The 19,223-nt window shown below is 50.5% G+C and overlaps 1 protein-coding gene across 8 annotated transcripts in view; it reads right to left on the minus strand.

Annotated features, from left to right (window-relative positions):
• Positions 1 to 18,562, minus strand: part of B3GNTL1 (UDP-GlcNAc:betaGal beta-1,3-N-acetylglucosaminyltransferase like 1) — a 292,250-nt gene extending 273,688 nt beyond the window's left edge. For 4 of the 8 annotated variants that reach the window (XR_011318300.1, XM_069750606.1, XM_069750603.1 and 1 more), the window contains exons 1-4: positions 18,517 to 18,562; positions 12,464 to 12,570; positions 11,696 to 11,812; positions 11,055 to 11,154 (exon numbers count right to left, since the gene is read on the minus strand). Coding sequence is in view for 6 of the 8 variants with exons in the window: in XM_069750606.1 (XP_069606707.1) it covers positions 11,055 to 11,154; positions 11,696 to 11,812; positions 12,464 to 12,526 (280 nt within the window). In the remaining 2 variants the exon portion in view is untranslated. Of the gene's footprint in view, positions 1 to 6,296; positions 6,404 to 11,054; positions 11,155 to 11,695; positions 11,813 to 12,463; positions 12,571 to 13,042; positions 13,409 to 18,516 lie in introns of those variants that run through there. The other 4 variants (XM_069750604.1, XM_069750601.1, XM_069750602.1 and 1 more) reach the window with 3 other exon arrangements.
• Positions 18,563 to 19,223: the final 661 nt, after the last annotated feature.

Genomic DNA, 19,223 nt, shown 5'->3' on the forward strand with positions numbered 1-19,223 from the left:
GATTCTCTCCTTTATGAACAGGATACGTCTGTGCGGCCGCACTCCTCGCTCCGGCAGCGCTTAAATATTTTTTTTTTTCTTTTGCGGAAGGAAAAGGAGCCGTGCGTCCCGTGCCAAAGGGATTTGCATTCAGCGCGGACTGCCGAGGATGGAAGGGGAAATGGGTTGCCATGGCGACGGCTTAGTAATGCGCGTTCCATCAGATATTAAACATTCCACACGCGGCTGGAATGAGGAGTGACCCCACATTTCCACCCCGAGACTCCGACTTCACGCATATTTCTACTGAAAATAAACAGATCCCAGGCGGAGCAGTCTGGGGTACGGCAGGAGGAATGCACAGCCCCCACACAGCCCATAAAAATGCCCCCAAAAAGCCCATAGGGAGGCAAAAACTACCGCCCTGCCACATACATCTCCTACCTTGCTAGATCAAGTAATAAATAATTTTATCTTTTTAACTCCCCATTTTCAAGATCTCTGCCGGCAGTCAGTGAATGGATGTATTAATATCACCTGATCGAGAGCAGCCCTGACAAATCTACAGAGGGATGAGCATACTGCAAGTCCCAGAATGGAAATCACTAGAAATAATGAGCCTGTGGGAAATGCTGATAGATCAGCTCTGGAACCTGCAGAACTAGGAGTGCAGCTGTGGAGCATAGAAACGGGTGCAACTCAAAAAAAGTACCAATATATTTGTAAGCTAAGGGAATCCTAGAGATGTATGTACATACTGATCCCTTCGCTTCTTGCCACATTTCCAGGTGTGTTGTCAGACAGTCACGTGTCCACGCTGCCAGACTTTTACAGTCCGGCCACCTTTCCCAATGGCTGGGCCAGGACTCCTTCCCATAAGTGCCAAACCCAGCACCGCGGCAGCCAATGGTGGAGTCGCTGCCGGAGACACCAGTGAAACCGCTCCGTGTGCGTCCCTCTGGGCCCGGGCCGCACTCACAAGGCCTAATTCTCAGAATGTTCCTCCGTATTGTGTTTCATCTGGCATCTTGATCGCAACAGCTGTTGTGTGTGTTATGACTGCTGTCTGCTACCCCTGCGTGCACGTCCTACAGATGTAACTACGTAGACCACTGTAAAAGTATGCAAAGGGTTAAAGCAGAAACCCATCATGCCAAGGTTACATATCAAAAAAAAGGCATCTTTATACAAAAAGGCATTTTATACCGTACATCCTGTAGATCTTTTATTATAAAAATGAAAAACATAATAAACAAAACAGATATCAGCCAGAAAATAATCAGTATACTGAACACTGGTCCAGCCGCTCATTCTCTCCTCTCACACATATTATACAGAACAACAACTAATAATAACTATTAATAACTTCTGGTCTGGTCACCAAACAAAATAATAACAAACAAAGAAAAACAAACAATAGCAAACAACACTATATAAACTTTTTTTTATTATGTTAAATAAAAACCACAAACTAAACAAATATATACAATACTAAGCTATCCTTCATTCCCAACCCCCCCCCGCACTGACCTGAGAGCTGGTCCTGCGTCTCATGCCTCAGTCCATGTCCAACGTCCATAGGCCAGATCAGGCAGTGCTAGTTTTCCCCCAAACAACCCAGTGTCCCATAGTCCCACAAGATAATCCCACCTCCCCCCTTTTCCCACCACCCAACCTAACACCTACACCCAATTCTATATCCCTATATACAATATATGCATTATATACAGCAGCACACACCACAATAATTACAAATCACGATGCCCAAGTTCGGCGCCTGCAGCTGTACATCACTGTATACCGATAATTTTATTTATATAGCGCCAACATATTCCGCAGCGCTTTACAAATTATAGAGGGGATTTGTACAGACAATAAACATTACAGCAAAACAAAAATCACAGTTCAAAATAGATACCAAGAGGAGTAAGGGCCCTGCTCGCAAGCTTACAAACTATGAGGAAAAGGGGAGACACGAGAGGTGGATGGTAACAATTGCTTTAGTTATTCGGACCGGCCATAGTGTAAGGCTCAGGTGTTCATGTAAAGCTGCATGAACCAGTTAACTGCCTAAGTATGTAGCAGTACAGACACAGAGGGCTAATAACTGCATAAAGTTTGTGAGAACCTGATACGAGGAACCCAATTATGGTTTAAGTTTTGGTTTGTTTGTTTTTTTTAAAGGGAACCTGTCACCCCCGTTTTTTGAGATTGAGATATAAATACTGTTAAATAGGGCCTGTGCTGTGCGTTACTATGGTGTATGTAGTGTACCGATTCCCCATGTATGCCGAGAAATACATTACCAAAGTCGGCGTTTTCGCCTGTCAATCAGGCTGGTCTGGTCAGGTGGGCGTGTTCACAGCGTTCTTTTCTTCCCCAGGTTTCCGTTGGTGGCGTAGTGGTGTGCGCATGTCCAAGGTCCGGATTCCCTGTGCCCACGTGAAGACACAGCGCGCGATCTGCGCTGTCATTCCTTTCATCGGTGCGGGCGGCCATCTTCCTGGGGCCGCGCGTGCGCAGATGTAGTGCTCTGCTGCACGGGGCTTCAGGAAAATGGCCGCGGGATGCCGCGCGTGCGCAGAAGAGATCGCGGCGGCCATTTTCCCAAAGCCGAGATGCAAACTCGGCTTTGGGAAAATGGCCGCCGCGATCTCTTCTGCGCACGCGCGGCATCCCGCGGCCATTTTCCTGAAGCCCCGTGCAGCAGAGCACTACATCTGCGCACGCGCGGCCCCAGGAAGATGGCCGCCCGCACCGATGAAAGGAATGACAGCGCAGATCGCGCGCTGTGTCTTCACGTGGGCACAGGGAATCCGGACCTTGGACATGCGCACACCACTACGCCACCAACGGAAACCTGGGGAAGAAAAGAACGCTGTGAACACGCCCACCTGACCAGACCAGCCTGATTGACCGGCGAAAACGCCGACTTTGGTAATGTATTTCTCGGCATACATGGGGAATCAGGGTACACTACATACACTATAGTAACGCACAGCGCAGGCCCTATTTAACAGTATTTATATCTCAATCTCAAAAAACGGGGTGACAGGTTCCCTGTAAATGTGCCACACAGGGACAGTTAGGATAATGTGTTGAGGCAGTAGGCCAATCTGAACAAATGAGTTTTTAGGGCACGCTTAAAACTGTGGGGATTGGGGATTAATCGTAATAACCTGGGTAAAGCATTCCAAAGAATCGGCGCAGCACGTGTAAAGTCTTGGAGACGGGAGTGGGAGGTTCTGATTATTGAGGATGCTAACCTGAGGTCATTAGCGGAGCGGAGGGCACGGGTAGGGTGGTAGACTGAGACCAGAGAAGATATGTAGGGTGGTGCTGAGCCATGAAGTGCTTTGTGGATGAAGGTAGTAGTTTTGTACTGGATTCTGGTGTGGATGGGTAACCAGTGTAATGACTGGCACAAGGTAGAGGCGTTGGTGTAACGGTTGGTGAGGAATATGATCCTGGCAGCAGCATTCAGGACAGATTGGAGCAGGGAGAGTTTGGTAAGAGGGAGGCCGATTAGTAGAGAGTTACAATAGTCCAGACGAGAATGAATAAGTGAAACAGTAAAAGTTTTTGCAGAGTTGAAAGTAAGAAAAGGGCGAATTCTAGAAATGTTTTTGAGATGCAGATAAGAAGAGCGAGCCAGTGATCGGATGTGGGGGGTAAAGGAAAGCACGGAATCAAGTACCGATCAAACAAAAAACAAAATCTAGTGTCAGCAGCAGCCCACCACCAGGAAAGGAGATGACCACACTAGGGCACACTAAAAGAAAAGCCCCTCCAGAGGAGAGCAGCTCTACGTGTGCCTATTCTCCCATACTCCAGAGAGTGCACCTTCACCAGGTCCCCGAGTATGGCCCTAAACACATCGTCCACTGGGAGGATTTTCAGTTGTGTCGATACTAAGCACCGTGCGTTCCACGTGTGATACCTAACCACGGCGCTAACTAGAAATAAGGTGCAGCGGTCCCGACCACCAAGGTCTCCTAGTGCTCCATAGGCCAATCCCGCTTAAGAGACCGGCCAGCCGAGACCAGCCAATGAAGGCGCCCACCCTGTTGTACACCTCTGTGTTGAAGGGACAATGAAGCAGGAAGTGATCCATGCTTTCCAGCACAGTACCACAATGCTCCCGAGGACAGTTCCTGTCCTCAGAGCTCCTACACTTCAGATTGTCCCTCACACACAGTTTCCCATGGAAGCAGCGCCAAGCCAAGTCCCAAAACTTTGAGGGGATCCTGATAGAATTCAAAAGATGCAAACCCACCCCAAGATCCCAACTTGGGCAATCCCTGAGTGCCAGAGACCTTTGGAAATAGGTCAACAGAACCCTATTGTCAAGGAGTATCCTTGGCAGAGTCCTGATCTCCCACATTCCCAGAACCCACCAACAAATTACCTTCAGAACCAAGGTACCACAAGCCGGAAGAGGTCCATGTGGTGTGCGAAAATCCCTCACTTGCCCTCCTGTCTCCCATTCCTGGAAGAAAGGCTGAAACCATCCCCTACAGGAGAATACCCATGGAGGAGCCCTCTCTTTCCAGAGGTTTGCAATGTTGATCTTAATGAAGGTATCCACAAGGAATACTACAGGGTTGACCATACCCAACCCTCCTAGTCTCCTCGTACGGTAAGTAACCTCCCTCGACCAGGTTCAGTCTTTTCCCCCATAACACTTGGAAGAACAAACTGTAGACCCGAGTCCAGAGAGACTCCAGCAAGATGCACACACTGCCCAGATAAATCAGTAAAGGGAGCAGGTAAGTTTAGATCAGGCTTACCTTTTCCCTTAGGGTCAAAGACCAACCCTTCTATTGGTTCACCTTCTGAGTGGCGATCTTTAGCCCGCTATCCCAATTTTATTTGGGGTAATCCCCTTGGCCAAATTTGATGCCAAGGACCTTTGCAGTGACTTTGGGTCCTGGAAGAGTGTACAGGAGATCAAAATCAGGATCTCCTCCTCCTAGCCAGAGACTGTCACACTTATCCCAGTTGATCTTGGACCCAAATACCCCCGAGAAGCGATGTACCTCTGACATCAGCCACCCTGCCTCCTTTTGAGAGGAAACAAAAATCAGTGACATCATCGGCAAACGCCACCACCCTCAAAGTGGCTTCCGATGCTGCCCGATCCATCCCAATGGTCCACGCTCCACCCTCCTAAGAAGTGGATCAATCGCAAACATGTGCAGCAGTGGGCTCAAGGGACAACCCTGGTGAACACCAGATTCAACCTCAAAAGAGCTGACAATCCAACCGTTCACAAGCAGGAAACTCTCTGCCCCACTGAACAAGGTCTTAAGCCAATCAACAACACCCACCCCAGGCAGATCATACCTTAGAAGGACGGGCCAGAGGTACTCGTGATTAACCTGATCAAACGCTTTTGCCTGATCCAGTGACAGCTTGTACCCCTTCCAGTGACCAGCCCTACCCTGCTCCACCACCTCTCGGACACAGTACAGCACTAAATGTTCTGCGGCCTGGAACAGAGCAATGCTGGGCCCCTGAAAGGAGTCTGGGTGCAAATTTCACAAGCCGATTAAACAGCAGCTTTGCCAGAACCTTCCTGTCTGCATTGAGAAGCGCTATGGGACGCCAATTCTCAATGCAAGATGGGTCCTTACCCTTTGACAAGATGATCTGGGCAGACCTCCTCATTGACTTCGGCAGAGTGCCCGAGGAAAGACACTCATTGAATACCTCAGTCAAGAGGGGAACCAAAGCATCCTTAAAGGTCTTATAGAATTCAGATGTTAAGCCATCTGGACCAGGATTTTTTGGGGGGCAAGTACTTCAATCGCCAACTGAACTTCGTCTTTCCTGATCATTTCTGTCAAATCATCAAGAGAGGGTGCTACCCCTGGTTCGGGGACGGCTTCAGCTAGCAAAGCAGACATTTCATCCCAATCAAGATCCCTCTTCCCCAAGGAGGATCTCACAACCTCCAGAATCCCTGATCTGGATCGCCTCAGGGACCCCGTAGTGTCGACCAGTCCTGTAACTACTAAACTATTCACTGACATCTTGCAGTTTCTGTAAGGGTTAGGCAAGCAGTGCTTCCCGTAATCCCTCTTAAAAACCAAAGATGCGTGTCTATCATACTCACACTTCATAAGCAAAGATTTCACTCTGGAGATCTCCTTGCAGCTACCCCCAGTTGAGACAAGATGCTCGAGTTTCCTCCTCAAACCCCGATACAGGCGGTACCTGCTCAGACTCCAGAGCTGTCGGAAGAATCTCGCCACCCTTTCCTTGAACATCTCCCACCACTCTGACTTACTACTACAAAGATCCAGTAAGGGTACCTGGCTCTGAAGAAAATTCTCAAAGGACAGTCTTATTTCCGCTTCATCCAAGAGAGACGAATTGAGCCTCCAAAGCCTCTTCCCATCCGGAGGGTCTCTGTAACATTCTGAGAAAACAAGATTAAACAGTTGTCGGGGAACTCCACCTCAACAACAGACACTGCTGAAGAGACAGCTTCCTCCTTTAAATAAAACCTATCTATCCTGGACCTACAGTAACCTCTATAATAGGTGAACCCCTCGTGGCGTGGTGTGTGCTGAATGTGGACATCCACCAGGCGAGCCTCACTAGCTATACTATTAAGGGCGACGCTATCATAAGTCAGCTTGTTCTCTGGAACCTCCTCTATCTCAGGGGCTCGTGACAGTGTTGAAGTCACCTCCAAAGACAACCTGCCGACTTGTAAAAATGTAGGGCTTGATCCTCAAAGAGACACTCCCGGGCCCACTTAGATTGGGGACCATAGATTTTAATGAGCCAGAGCTCGTCCCTTCATGAGGACATCTAATATCAGGCACCTCCCCATTTCTAACACAATAATAATCGGTCAGCATTCCACCGCTGCGGTAAAAAGGATGGCCACTCTGCTATATGGCTCGGCCACAAGAGAACAATAGGAGCGCCCGAGTCTCCACTCCCTCTTAGCTTTAAACACGTCTGCCATGGTTGACAGCCTGGTCTCTTACAAAAAGAAAATGTCAGCTTGAACCAGGCCGAGAAAATCAAAGGCTGCAAAACTAGCTGTATTTGACTTTATGTTGGTGACATTAATGGACGCCAGCATCAACGGAGTGGGTACCTCCATCATTGGTGATTGAGTTAGATGGCTTTCTTCTTCCCACTCCCCTAATCCTCTGCCTCAGGAGGAGGAATCATTTCCTCTCTTTAATGACAGAGGTATCCATTCCCACGTGTTTTTTCTTTTAATCGTCCTCGTCTCCGGACTCTGGGCCAGTCCCTCCCTCCAAGGACCTTATATTCCCAGAAGAAGATTCGGCACCACCTGTAAGCCCCGCCGAAGCCGGAACCTCACCCTCAGCTTCCTCTTCAGAGGAAGAAATGTTCTCAAGGGCTTGGAACCGGTTAGAAAGGCAAACCAGAGGGGAGTCAGTTTTACCTTCCTTAGCTACCTTGGTCAGAGAGGGAGATGTTTTATCTCCCATCTTTCTCTTCTTTTTGGTGCCGAGCTTACGCTTGTCCTCTAGCCACTGCCTATTATCCTCATCCATACTGTCATAATGAGAGGATTCGAAGGCAGTGGCGCATTACTCCCTGTGGATCCTCCTGACCTCATCTAACTCATCATCCCTCGGGGCCTCAGCAGCAAGACTGGCCAGGGCAGGGGCCAACTCAGTAGCCCGAGGCTCGGCCAGCTCCCTATTCTGTCTGCGCTTGTCTAGACGTTTCAGCGGGGTAGGTGTCTTTTTATTGCTTTTCCTCCTTGGCCTCTCAGCTCCCTCACCCCTGCTAGTCCCTTCCCCAGCAGAATCAGCCTCACGGCTTTCTCCCACCAGGGTCACAACTGCATTAGCAAAGGAGCGAGAACAACGGCTGAATGGGTGACCTAACTCACCACACAGGTGGCACCTAATCTCCACACAAGATGCAGCAAGATGGCCGATTTCTGCACAGTGCAGTTTGCACTGACGTGTGTGGGGTCACCGCACCTGTGACACGGCTTCAGTTGCCCCTGATAGAAGACCTGGATACGATCCCTTCCCAGTAAGGCAAATGATGGAATGTGGGCAACCATACCACCTGAACGCTTAAGTTTAACCATAAACATCCAGACCCCTGACCAGATACCAAACTCGTCATGGTTTATCTTTGGCATTTCCACCACCTCTCCATACTAGCCAAGCCACGTCATAACAAGAAAGCGACTCGGTACAAGTCATCATGGTCACTTTCTTGACTTGGTTTTGGCGAGAAACTGCCTGAATGGCAAAGTCTCGCCAGCCGGGCTCATTTTTTGCCAACTCATAGTTTGACCAGAAGAGCTCAAGCCCCTCTGGCCAAACAAAGCTTACATCAAACTCAGGGGTGGAATAGGGATGTATCAAGGCGTAGATGTCAATCGCCTTGAAGCCCATCCTCAGCAGGATCTCCACAACCTTCGACCTTGGAGGACACATCACTGCCCCTCCACCGAAGACAGACCACATTCCTATGCACACTACCCAGCCCGGCTGTTGGGAGGGGGGGGGGGGGATACAGTATGGTCCCCCCCCCCCTCTTTGCTCTCGGAAGGCCCCGAGGCCATGCCTCTCTATCCAGAAGGATAGATCAACTTCTCGACCCTCTTCCATTAGTGATCTCTGCCCCTTCTTTTTAGAGCCTCTAGATGTCGTTGCAACATGCCGTCCCCAGAGCTAAGAGACGAGGAGGACGCCCTATTTCCATCCAGAGGTGACAGCAGCATAACTCCTGATGGGTGCTGCCACCAGGCTTGGGAAGGGCAACCGAACAAGTGACCACATCAACAGTATCACTATTACCCACCTCCATAACCCCCTTACCCTCCACCAAACCAGCAACCACACCACTAGACAAAGAATTTTCCTCATCCATACCCACCACCACATTCACTCCTGCTGGACCAGTGACAACAGGGGGTGACATTTTGACCTCCGTATCATCAGACACAAGGGGCCGAGTCTCCTCCACAGAACTGGAGGCGACCTCACCCCTAGTCTTACATGCGCCCTTCGCATCATCAGTTTCACAGTTGATACCACACGCTGCTGATATTTCGCCGCTGTGATGCGCAGCTGATCCTTTATATCAGCATCTTGTTGACCAGCAGCGCCAACACAGAATAGGACTTTGGTGGGAGGACTGGAACTCCCAACCCCGGCAAACCCCTCACACTGCCGCCGCTTCTCAACTAAGTGATCAGTGGCAACAGAATTCAGAGGTTCCAAGGCTACCGGAGCTGCCACCCAGACAATGGACCGCTCGCTCCTCCCACTGAGGAGCGCACCACAGTATCGTGGCCTGACCGTACGCCTGCCGCCGGGCCACCCTCACTGTCCAGCCTCTCAGCTGATGCATCTGCTGCTACGCCCCCGCTACTACAAGCAGAGATGGAGGTCTGCGCCACACTACGTTGCTTTGCAATCTCCCAGCACCTTTGCACTGGATCCACAGCAGAACCCGGGCTGGGCTACGCGGCTTTTACAGCGACCTGACCCTGCAGCCAACTCAGGGGTTACAGGGAGGGGGGCAAATACATAGCTTACCACTTCCTGTAATTTTGGCTTGTTCTTCTTTGTCTTTTTCTTCTGGCCCCCAGGTGCCTCCTCTGGTAAATCATCACCAAGATGGAAGTTCTGAAGGTACACTGGGGACCTCCAGCAGCTTGATCTCTGCCATTAGCGCTCCTCCCTGGCCGCTGTTGTCACTGTCCTCCCCAGAGTCAGCAGAACTGCGCCCAAATGTGAATGTCACCTGTCCTCCAGTGAGATCGCTGCACATGGCCTGCGGGTGACTTTGTAGGGTGCAAGGTGGGGCTTTCTGCTGGTCATCATTCTACTCCTCCTCCTCTTCATCATCCATCTGGCTCTCAGGCTGCAGCCTCATCTGCCTTTGCTCTCTGTTATCAGCCATTTCTCTGAATCGGTCCTCATTTTGTAGTTTTTCTTTTAACGGTCCACTTTTTTCTCTAATAAAAGCTATCCTCACTTCAAGCTCATTAATTTCAAGCTTAAGTCTCTTTACCTCCGCCTGGAGTTGGGTCTTCCTCGGTTTGGAGGAACCTGCAGCTTTGGCGCTTGTGCAGCGCAGCTCCTCCCGGAGCCTCCTCAGGGTCTTGCATCTTCATACTCACAAAGGAGGCTCATGACCCGGGAGGCATAGGTGGACACAGACACCCGGGTCTCTGCAGCCCCCAACCTTCCTCAGTAAGGTCAGCCTCACCTCCGTGAGCACTCGGCTTTCCTCCGGAAGGACCGCCATCATGCACGCTAGCAGGCTTCTCCTCCATGTTGGAAGCCTTGCGGCTTCCCCCAGGTCTGCAGAGACCCAGAAGAGTTGGAGCCACATTGCTGTGATTCCTGGTGGAGCATCTCACCCCCTAGTCCTATGATGTGAAGGGCGGTTGCTGGTTTCTTCTGCCCCCACCAGCCTGGTACGGGAAGCAGAAGCCTGGGACATGGCTCCTTCACTCATCCCAGGAAACCAACTCCCTCCCTGGGTAGGAGAGAGAGCAGGTCCCCAGGCGGAGAGCTGGTGAGTCTCTGGAGCTCAGGAGCAGACAGCAGGATCAGTGGCGACCACATCCACAATTAGCACAATGAGCAGCAGCTGAGCTGCACTCACTATTCTGCTGGTGCAGGCACTGTGTACATACATTACTTATCCTGTACTGATCCTGAGTTACATCCTGTATTATACCCCAGAGCTGCACTCACTATTCTGCTGGTGCAGTCACTGTTGACATACATTACATTACTTATCCTGTACTGATCCTGAGTTACCTCCTGTATTATACTCCAGAGCTGCACTCACTATTCTTCTGGTGCAGTCACTGTGTACATACATTACATTACTGATCCTGTACTGATCCGGAGTTACATCCTGTATTATACCCCAGAGCTGCACTCACTGTTCTGTTGTGCAGTCACTGTGTACATACATTACATTACTGATCCTGTACTGATCCGGAGTTACATCCTGTATTATACTCCAGAGCTGCACTCACTGTTCTGTTGTGCAGTCACTGTGTACATGTCTGGTATAATCAGGTTTGCTCTCACCTCCCCGTGGTCGCTCGCTGTCATGACCTCCTAAAATCACCCGGATGCCTTTATCTTCAAGCTTTGGTTTCCATCTCTCTATAATACCAGGAGAATCATCCTGAAAGAAACAACAGTACAACTCTTCACTTCTGCAGAATTCAGCGTTTTAAAGACTTGTGTTTTCTTAACATTTGCTGGATCTCGGCTTCATGTCATTGAATGGAAATTTAGCTCTTTATAGGCAAAAGGCCAAACACAGGAGCTGCCCAATAATGTGCCATCTGAAGCAATCAAGACGCCTTCTGTCCTCTGGGTGCAAATGACAACATTCATTCACTGACAATGAGCAGAATGTCAAAAAAAAGGTGAGAAATGTAACAAGAAAGTAAGAGAGCTGCAAAACGTATTATTTTGTATTAGAAAACATCCTTTCCTAGCAGGGAAGAATATCATTTTAAAGAGAGTCTGGGAAGGCGAGACAAACTGTTTGCCAGGGTCACAAAACTACAAGTCCCAGCATGCACCTGTTGGACTCCCCGTAGCTCAGCGTCCTGGATGACTGGGTGTGAGGGTAGAACTACAAGTCCCCGTGTGCAGCTGTCCTGGATGACAGGTTGCGAGGGAGGTTGGATGAAGCACACATATACAGGGATACTCACCGTGCTGGCGTCATTGTAAATGGAGACTTCCAGGCCGCCGTTGAAATCCTGCTGAGAGACGGACGCCAAGCAGTCGTGCAGCCAGAGCGCGGCATTGTACACAGGGATCACGAGCGACTGTAACACAAGAGAGATGAGACCGATGCAGCGAGCCCCGCCTGCTCCCCACAACACCCCGTACTGACAGGAACCATTACTGATCGCCCCCCACTTCTGGAGGGACCGATAAAACAAGGTCTGGTATAAAATATACGCAAAAGGGGACATTATCACCCATAGCAACCAATCACAGTGCAGCTTTCTTTCCAAATTCTGCTCTTCAAAAAAGAAAGCTGCGCTGTGGTAGGTCACTATGGGCAACAAACCCATACTATACTATATTTTGACAGTTTTGATGAATCTTCCCCTTCAGGTGAACAACTCATCCTGACTGGGGGCTCCCAGATGAGGAGTCGAGGAGCAAACGGGGGTCAATGAACAGCTGTGCACCCCTATATAATCCAATCCCGCATCACCTCAATATGGCGTCACAGAGGACAAACCAGCAACCTGAATAGGTCAGCAGATGACTGGACAATGCTGAGCTAAGGACACTGTGGGGATACAGGCCCCCTCCCCAGAACAAACATGAACCATGAACCACTTTCCAGGAAGCAGAATGGGGCAGATCAAGGATGGTTGTTCACTTGTTTGGGTTTGGGGATTGGGGGGGGGGGGGGGGTCCTAAATTTTTTACACATAGAACAGTCCATTAGGGGGCGCACATACCACATCCGCTGGCGGATTGGTCTCCAAATCTGCCACTGGCGAGCTGCTTCCAGACTCCTTCATGTGGCTGCTGTACAAAGGTTTTAGGCAAGTGTGGAAAAAAAATGCTGCAAATGTAAGAAAATTACTAATTAAAAAAAAAAAAACAGTGAAGGAACAAAAGTGAAATGTAAATCCCATCAGTATGTGGTGACCGCCCTTTGCCTCCATCACTTCTTCTATGTACTTTACAACGAGGTCAACCATCAGCACTCAGACAACGGATGCACGCTCCAAAATCCAATGATCCAATCGGACAAAAACGTATATGAAGAAGAAAGAGCAGCATCCATACCAGGTGATGTCAATCCAAAAAAGTTCTTTATTCCGCCATGATAAAAGTACAACATTTCGGCCTGGTTGGCCTTTGTCTCACCAGGCCGAAACGTTGTACTTTTATCATGGCGGAATAAAGAACTTTTTTGGATTGACATCACCTGGTATGGATGCTGCTCTTTCTTCTTCTATGTACTTGTCACTTGTACACAGGTTATGATGGAGGTCAGAAGGAGGTTGTTCCAAACATCTTGTAGGACTGACCCCAGATCTTCTGTGGATGTCACTTGTACAAATCCTTCTATCTCTTCATGTGATCCCACACAGACTGGATGATGTGAGATCGGGGCTCTGTGGGGCCGGATCATCACTTCCAGGACTCCTCACTCACATTGGCCGGATGTTTGGGGTCGACACTGTCATCCACAACATCACCTTCATCGATTAGCTGTTCCTCACCCAGTTTAACGTTCCTACACAGCTGTTATTGATTATCACAACCTACATATGGAAAGGATGATCATCATCTGTTTGGTATTAGTTAATTATACCCCTACATCATCCATAACTCGGAGTATAACTAGAGGAACGCAAAGGGCGGCCTCCACCTACTCATGGGGTTTAGATTTCTGTTATGTTCTTTCACTTTGAATTTTGTTATCAGATAAAAAAATAAAACTACTAACACTTCTATTTACTGAGCAACCCATTCTTTACAAACGACGAAGGCAATGAAAAATAGCTACTCATTAATGTATGTGAAGTCACCGCCCCCCACTGTCACCTATACACAGTATCACTCCGCAGTCACTGCCCCCCACTGTCACCTATACACAGTATCACTCCGCAATCACTGCCCCCCACTGTCACCTATACACAGTATCACTCCGCAATCACCGCCCCCCACTGTCACCTATACACAGTATCACTCCGCAATCACCGCCCCCCACTGTCACCTATACACAGTATCACTCCGCAATCACTGCCCCCACTGTCACCTAAACACAGTATCACTCCGCAATCACCGCCCCCCACTGTCACCTATACACAGTATCACTCCGCAATCACCGCCCCCCACTGTCACCTATACACAGTATCACTCCGCAATCACTGCCCCCACTGTCACCTATACACAGTATCACTCCGCAGTCACTGCCCCCACTGTCACCTATACACAGTATCACTCCGCAATCACTGCCCCCCACTGTCACCTATACACAGTATCACTCCGCAATCACTGCCCCCACTGTCACCTATACACAGTATCACTCCGCAATCACTGCCCCCGCTGTCACCTATACACAGTATCACTCCGCAGTCACTGCCCCCACTGTCACCTATACACAGTATCACTCCGCAGTCACTGCCCCCCACTGTCATCTATACACAGTATCACTCCGCAATCACCGCCCCCCACTGTCACCTATACACAGTATCACTCCGCAATCACTGCCCCCACTGTCACCTATACACAGTATCACTCCGCAGTCACTGCCCCCACTGTCACCTATACACAGTATCACTCCGCAATCACTGCCCCCCACTGTCACCTATACACAGTATCACTCCGCAATCACTGCCCCCACTGTCACCTATACACAGTATCACTCCGCAATCACTGCCCCCCACTGTCACCTATACACAGTATCACTCCGCAGTCACTGCCCCCCACTGTCACCTATACACAGTATCACTCCGCAATCACTGCCCCCACTGTCACCTATACACAGTATCACTCCGCAATCACTGCCCCCCACTGTCACCTATACACAGTATCACTCCGCAGTCACTGCCCCCCACTGTCACCTATACACAGTATCACTCCGCAATCACTGCCCCCACTGTCACCTATACACAGTATCACTCCGCAGTCACCGCCCCCCACTGTCATCTATACACAGTATCACTCCGCAATCACCGCCCCACACTGTCACCTATACACAGTATCACTCCGCAATCACTGCCCCACACTGTCACCTATACACAGTATCACTCCGCAATCACTGCCCCCCACTGTCACCTATACACAGTATCACTCCGCAGTCACTGCCCCCCACTGTCACCTATACACAGTATCACTCCGCAATCACTGCCCCCACTGTCACCTATACACAGTATCACTCCGCAGTCACCGCCCCCCACTGTCATCTATACACAGTATCACTCCGCAATCACCGCCCCACACTGTCACCTATACACAGTATCACTCCGCAATCACTGCCCCACACTGTCACCTATACACAGTATCACTCCGCAATCACTGCCCCCCACTGTCACCTATACACAGTATCACTCCGCAGTCACTGTCCCCCACTGTCACCTATACACAGTATCACTCCGCAATCACCGCCCCCCACTGTCACCTATACACAGTATCACTCCGCAGTCACCGCCCCCCACTGTCACCTATACACAGTATCACTCCGCAATCACTGCCCCCCACTGTCACCTATACACAGTATCACTCCGCAGTCACTGCCCCCCACTGTCACCTATACACAGTATCACTCCGCAATCACTGCCCCCCACTGTCACCTATACACAGTATCACTCCGCAATCACTGCCCCCCACTGTCACCTATACACAGTATCACTCCGCAGTCACCGCCCCCACTGTCACCTATACACAGTATCACTCCGCAATCACCGCCCCCCACTGTCACCTATACACAGTATCACTCCGCAATCACCGCCCCCCACTGTCACCTATACACAGTATCACTCCGCAATCACCGCCCCCCACTGTCATCTATACACAGTATCACTCCGCAATCACTGCCCCCCACTGTCATCTATACACAGTATCACTCCGCAATCACTGCCCCCCACTGTCACCTATACACAGTATCACTCCGCAGTCACTGTCCCCCACTGTCACCTATACACAGTATCACTCCGCAATCACTGCCCCCCACTGTCACCTATACACAGTATCACTCCGCAGTCACCGCCATCTATACACAGTATCACTCCGCAGTCACTGCCCCCACTGTCACCTATACACAGTATCACTCCGCAGTCACCGCCATCTATACACAGTATCACTCCGCAGTCACTGCCCCCCACTGTCACCTATACACAGTATCACTCCGCAGTCACCGCCCCCCACTGTCATCTATACACAGTATCACTCCGCAGTCACTGCCCCCACTGTCACCTATACACAGTATCACTCCGCAGTCACCGCCATCTATACACAGTATCACTCCGCAGTCACCGCCCCCCACTGTCACCTATACACAGTATCACTCCGCAGTCACCGCCCCCCACTGTCATCTATACACAGTATCACTCCGCAGTCACCGCCCCCCACTGTCACCTATACACAGTATCACTCCGCAATCACCGCCCCCCACTGTCATCTATACACAGTATCACTCCGCAGTCACCGCCCCCCACTGTCACCTATACACAGTATCACTCCGCAGTCACCGCCCCCCACTGTCACCTATACACAGTATCACTCCGCAATCACCGCCCCCCACTGTCACCTATACACAGTATCACTCCGCAATCACCGCCCCCCACTGTCACCTATACACAGTATCACTCCGCAGTCACCGCCCCCACTGTCACCTATACACAGTATCACTCCGCAATCACTGCCCCCCACTGTCACCTATACACAGTATCACTCCGCAATCACCGCCCCCCACTGTCATCTATACACAGTATCACTCCGCAATCACTGCCCCCCACTGTCATCTATACACAGTATCACTCCGCAATCACTGTCCCCCACTGTCACCTATACACAGTATCACTCCGCAATCACCGCCCCCCACTGTCACCTATACACAGTATCACTCCGCAGTCACCGCCCCCCACTGTCACCTATACACAGTATCACTCCGCAATCACCGCCCCCCACTGTCACCTATACACAGTATCACTCCGCAATCACCGCCCCCCACTGTCACCTATACACAGTATCACTCCGCAATCACTGCCCCCCACTGTCACCTATACACAGTATCACTCCGCAGTCACCGCCCCCACTGTCACCTATACACAGTATCACTCCGCAATCACCGCCCCCCACTGTCACCTATACACAGTATCACTCCGCAGTCACCGCCCCCCACTGTCACCTATACACAGTATCACTCCGCAATCACCGCCCCCCACTGTCATCTATACACAGTATCACTCCGCAATCACCGCCCCCCACTGTCACCTATACACAGTATCACTCCGCAGTCACCGCCCCCCACTGTCATCTATACACAGTATCACTCCGCAGTCACTGCCCCCACTGTCACCTATACACAGTATCACTCCGCAGTCACCGCCATCTATACACAGTATCACTCCGCAGTCACTGCCCCCACTGTCACCTATACACAGTATCACTCCGCAGTCACCGCCATCTATACACAGTATCACTCCGCAGTCACTGCCCCCCACTGTCACCTATACACAGTATCACTCCGCAGTCACCGCCCCCCACTGTCATCTATACACAGTATCACTCCGCAGTCACTGCCCCCACTGTCACCTATACACAGTATCACTCCGCAGTCACCGCCATCTATACACAGTATCACTCCGCAGTCACCGCCCCCCACTGTCACCTATACAGTATCACTCCGCAGTCACCGCCCCCACTGTCATCTATACACAGTATCACTCCGCAGTCACCGCCCCCCACTGTCACCTATACACAGTATCACTCCGCAGTCACCGCCCCCCACTGTCACCTATACACAGTATCACTCCGCAGTCACCGCCCCCCACTGTCATCTATACACAGTATCACTCCGCAGTCACTGCCCCCACTGTCACCTATACACAGTATCACTCCGCAGTCACCGCCATCTATACACAGTATCACTCCGCAGTCACCGCCCCCACTGTCATCTATACACAGTATCACTCCGCAGTCACCGCCCCCCACTGTCACCTATACACAGTATCACTCCGCAGTCACCGCCCCCCACTGTCACCTATACACAGTATCACTCCGCAATCACCGCCCCCCACTGTCATCTATACACAGTATCACTCCGCAATCACCGCCCCCCACTGTCACCTATACACAGTATCACTCCGCAATCACCGCCCCCCACTGTCACCTATACACAGTATCACTCCGCAATCACCGCCCCCCACTGTCACCTATACACAGTATCACTCCGCAGTCACTGCCCCCACTGTCATCTATACACAGTATCACTCCGCAATCACTGCCCCCCACTGTCACCTATACACAGTATCACTCCGCAATCACTGCCCCCCACTGTCATCTATACACAGTATCACTCCGCAGTCACTGTCCCCCACTGTCACCTATACACAGTATCACTCCGCAGTCACTGTCCCCCACTGTCACCTATACACAGTATCACTCCGCAATCACTGCCCCCCACTGTCACCTATACACAGTATCACTCCGCAATCACCGCCCCCCACTGTCACCTATACACAGTATCACTCCGCAATCACCGCCCCCCACTGTCACCTATACACAGTATCACTCCGCAATCACCGCCCCCCACTGTCATCTATACACAGTATCACTCCGCAATCACTGCCCCCCACTGTCACCTATACACAGTATCACTCCGCAATCACCGCCCCCCACTGTCACCTATACACAGTATCACTCCGCAATCACCGCCCCCCACTGTCACCTATACACAGTATCACTCCGCAATCACCGCCCCCCACTGTCATCTATACACAGTATCACTCCCCTCCATGTGTTATGCCTCCTTGTCCCTCTTCCCGCCACGCACCTGAGAAGCCGATCAGCACCACGTGTTTCTAATCCGCAAACTAAAGACGTTTCCGGGGTGGGTCTTGCAGCTGATTGGCCACCTCATAACCTCCCTCACGTCTTATTGGCTGAGTCTGCTGTCCATCCAGTCACCTGTTCTGGAGCACAACACTGCAGCATGGTTAACCCTTAGTATCCTGGATTCAATCGGCCAATTACTCCTGTCAGCACAACACAGGAGGAGGCCAAGTGCTAATGACACATTGTATGCAGTATGTAGGTAAAGAGCTGAGCTGTGTATCTAATCCAATTCTGTATGATACTGTCTGCTGAGCTGTGTATCTAATCCTATCCTGTGTGATACTGTCTGCTGAGCTGTGTATCTAATCCTATCCTGTGTGATACTGTCTGCTGAGCTGTGTATCTAATCCTATCCTGTGTGATACTGTCTGCTGAGCTGTGTATCTAATCCTCTCCTGTGTGATACTGTCTGCTGAGCTGTGTATCTAATCCTATCCTGTGTGATACTGTCTGCTGAGCTGTGTATCTAATCCTATCCTGTGTGATACTGTCTGCTGAGCTGTGTATCTAATCCTATCCTGTGTGATACTGTCAGCTGAGCTGTGTATCTAATCCTATCCTGTGTGATACTGTCTGCTGAGCTGTGTATCTAATCCTCTCCTGTGTGATACTGTCTGCTGAGCCGTGTATCTTATCCTATCGTGT

This window comes from Ranitomeya imitator, chromosome 2 (assembly GCF_032444005.1).
Source record: "Ranitomeya imitator isolate aRanImi1 chromosome 2, aRanImi1.pri, whole genome shotgun sequence".
NCBI classification, from domain to species: domain Eukaryota; kingdom Metazoa; phylum Chordata; class Amphibia; order Anura; family Dendrobatidae; genus Ranitomeya; species Ranitomeya imitator.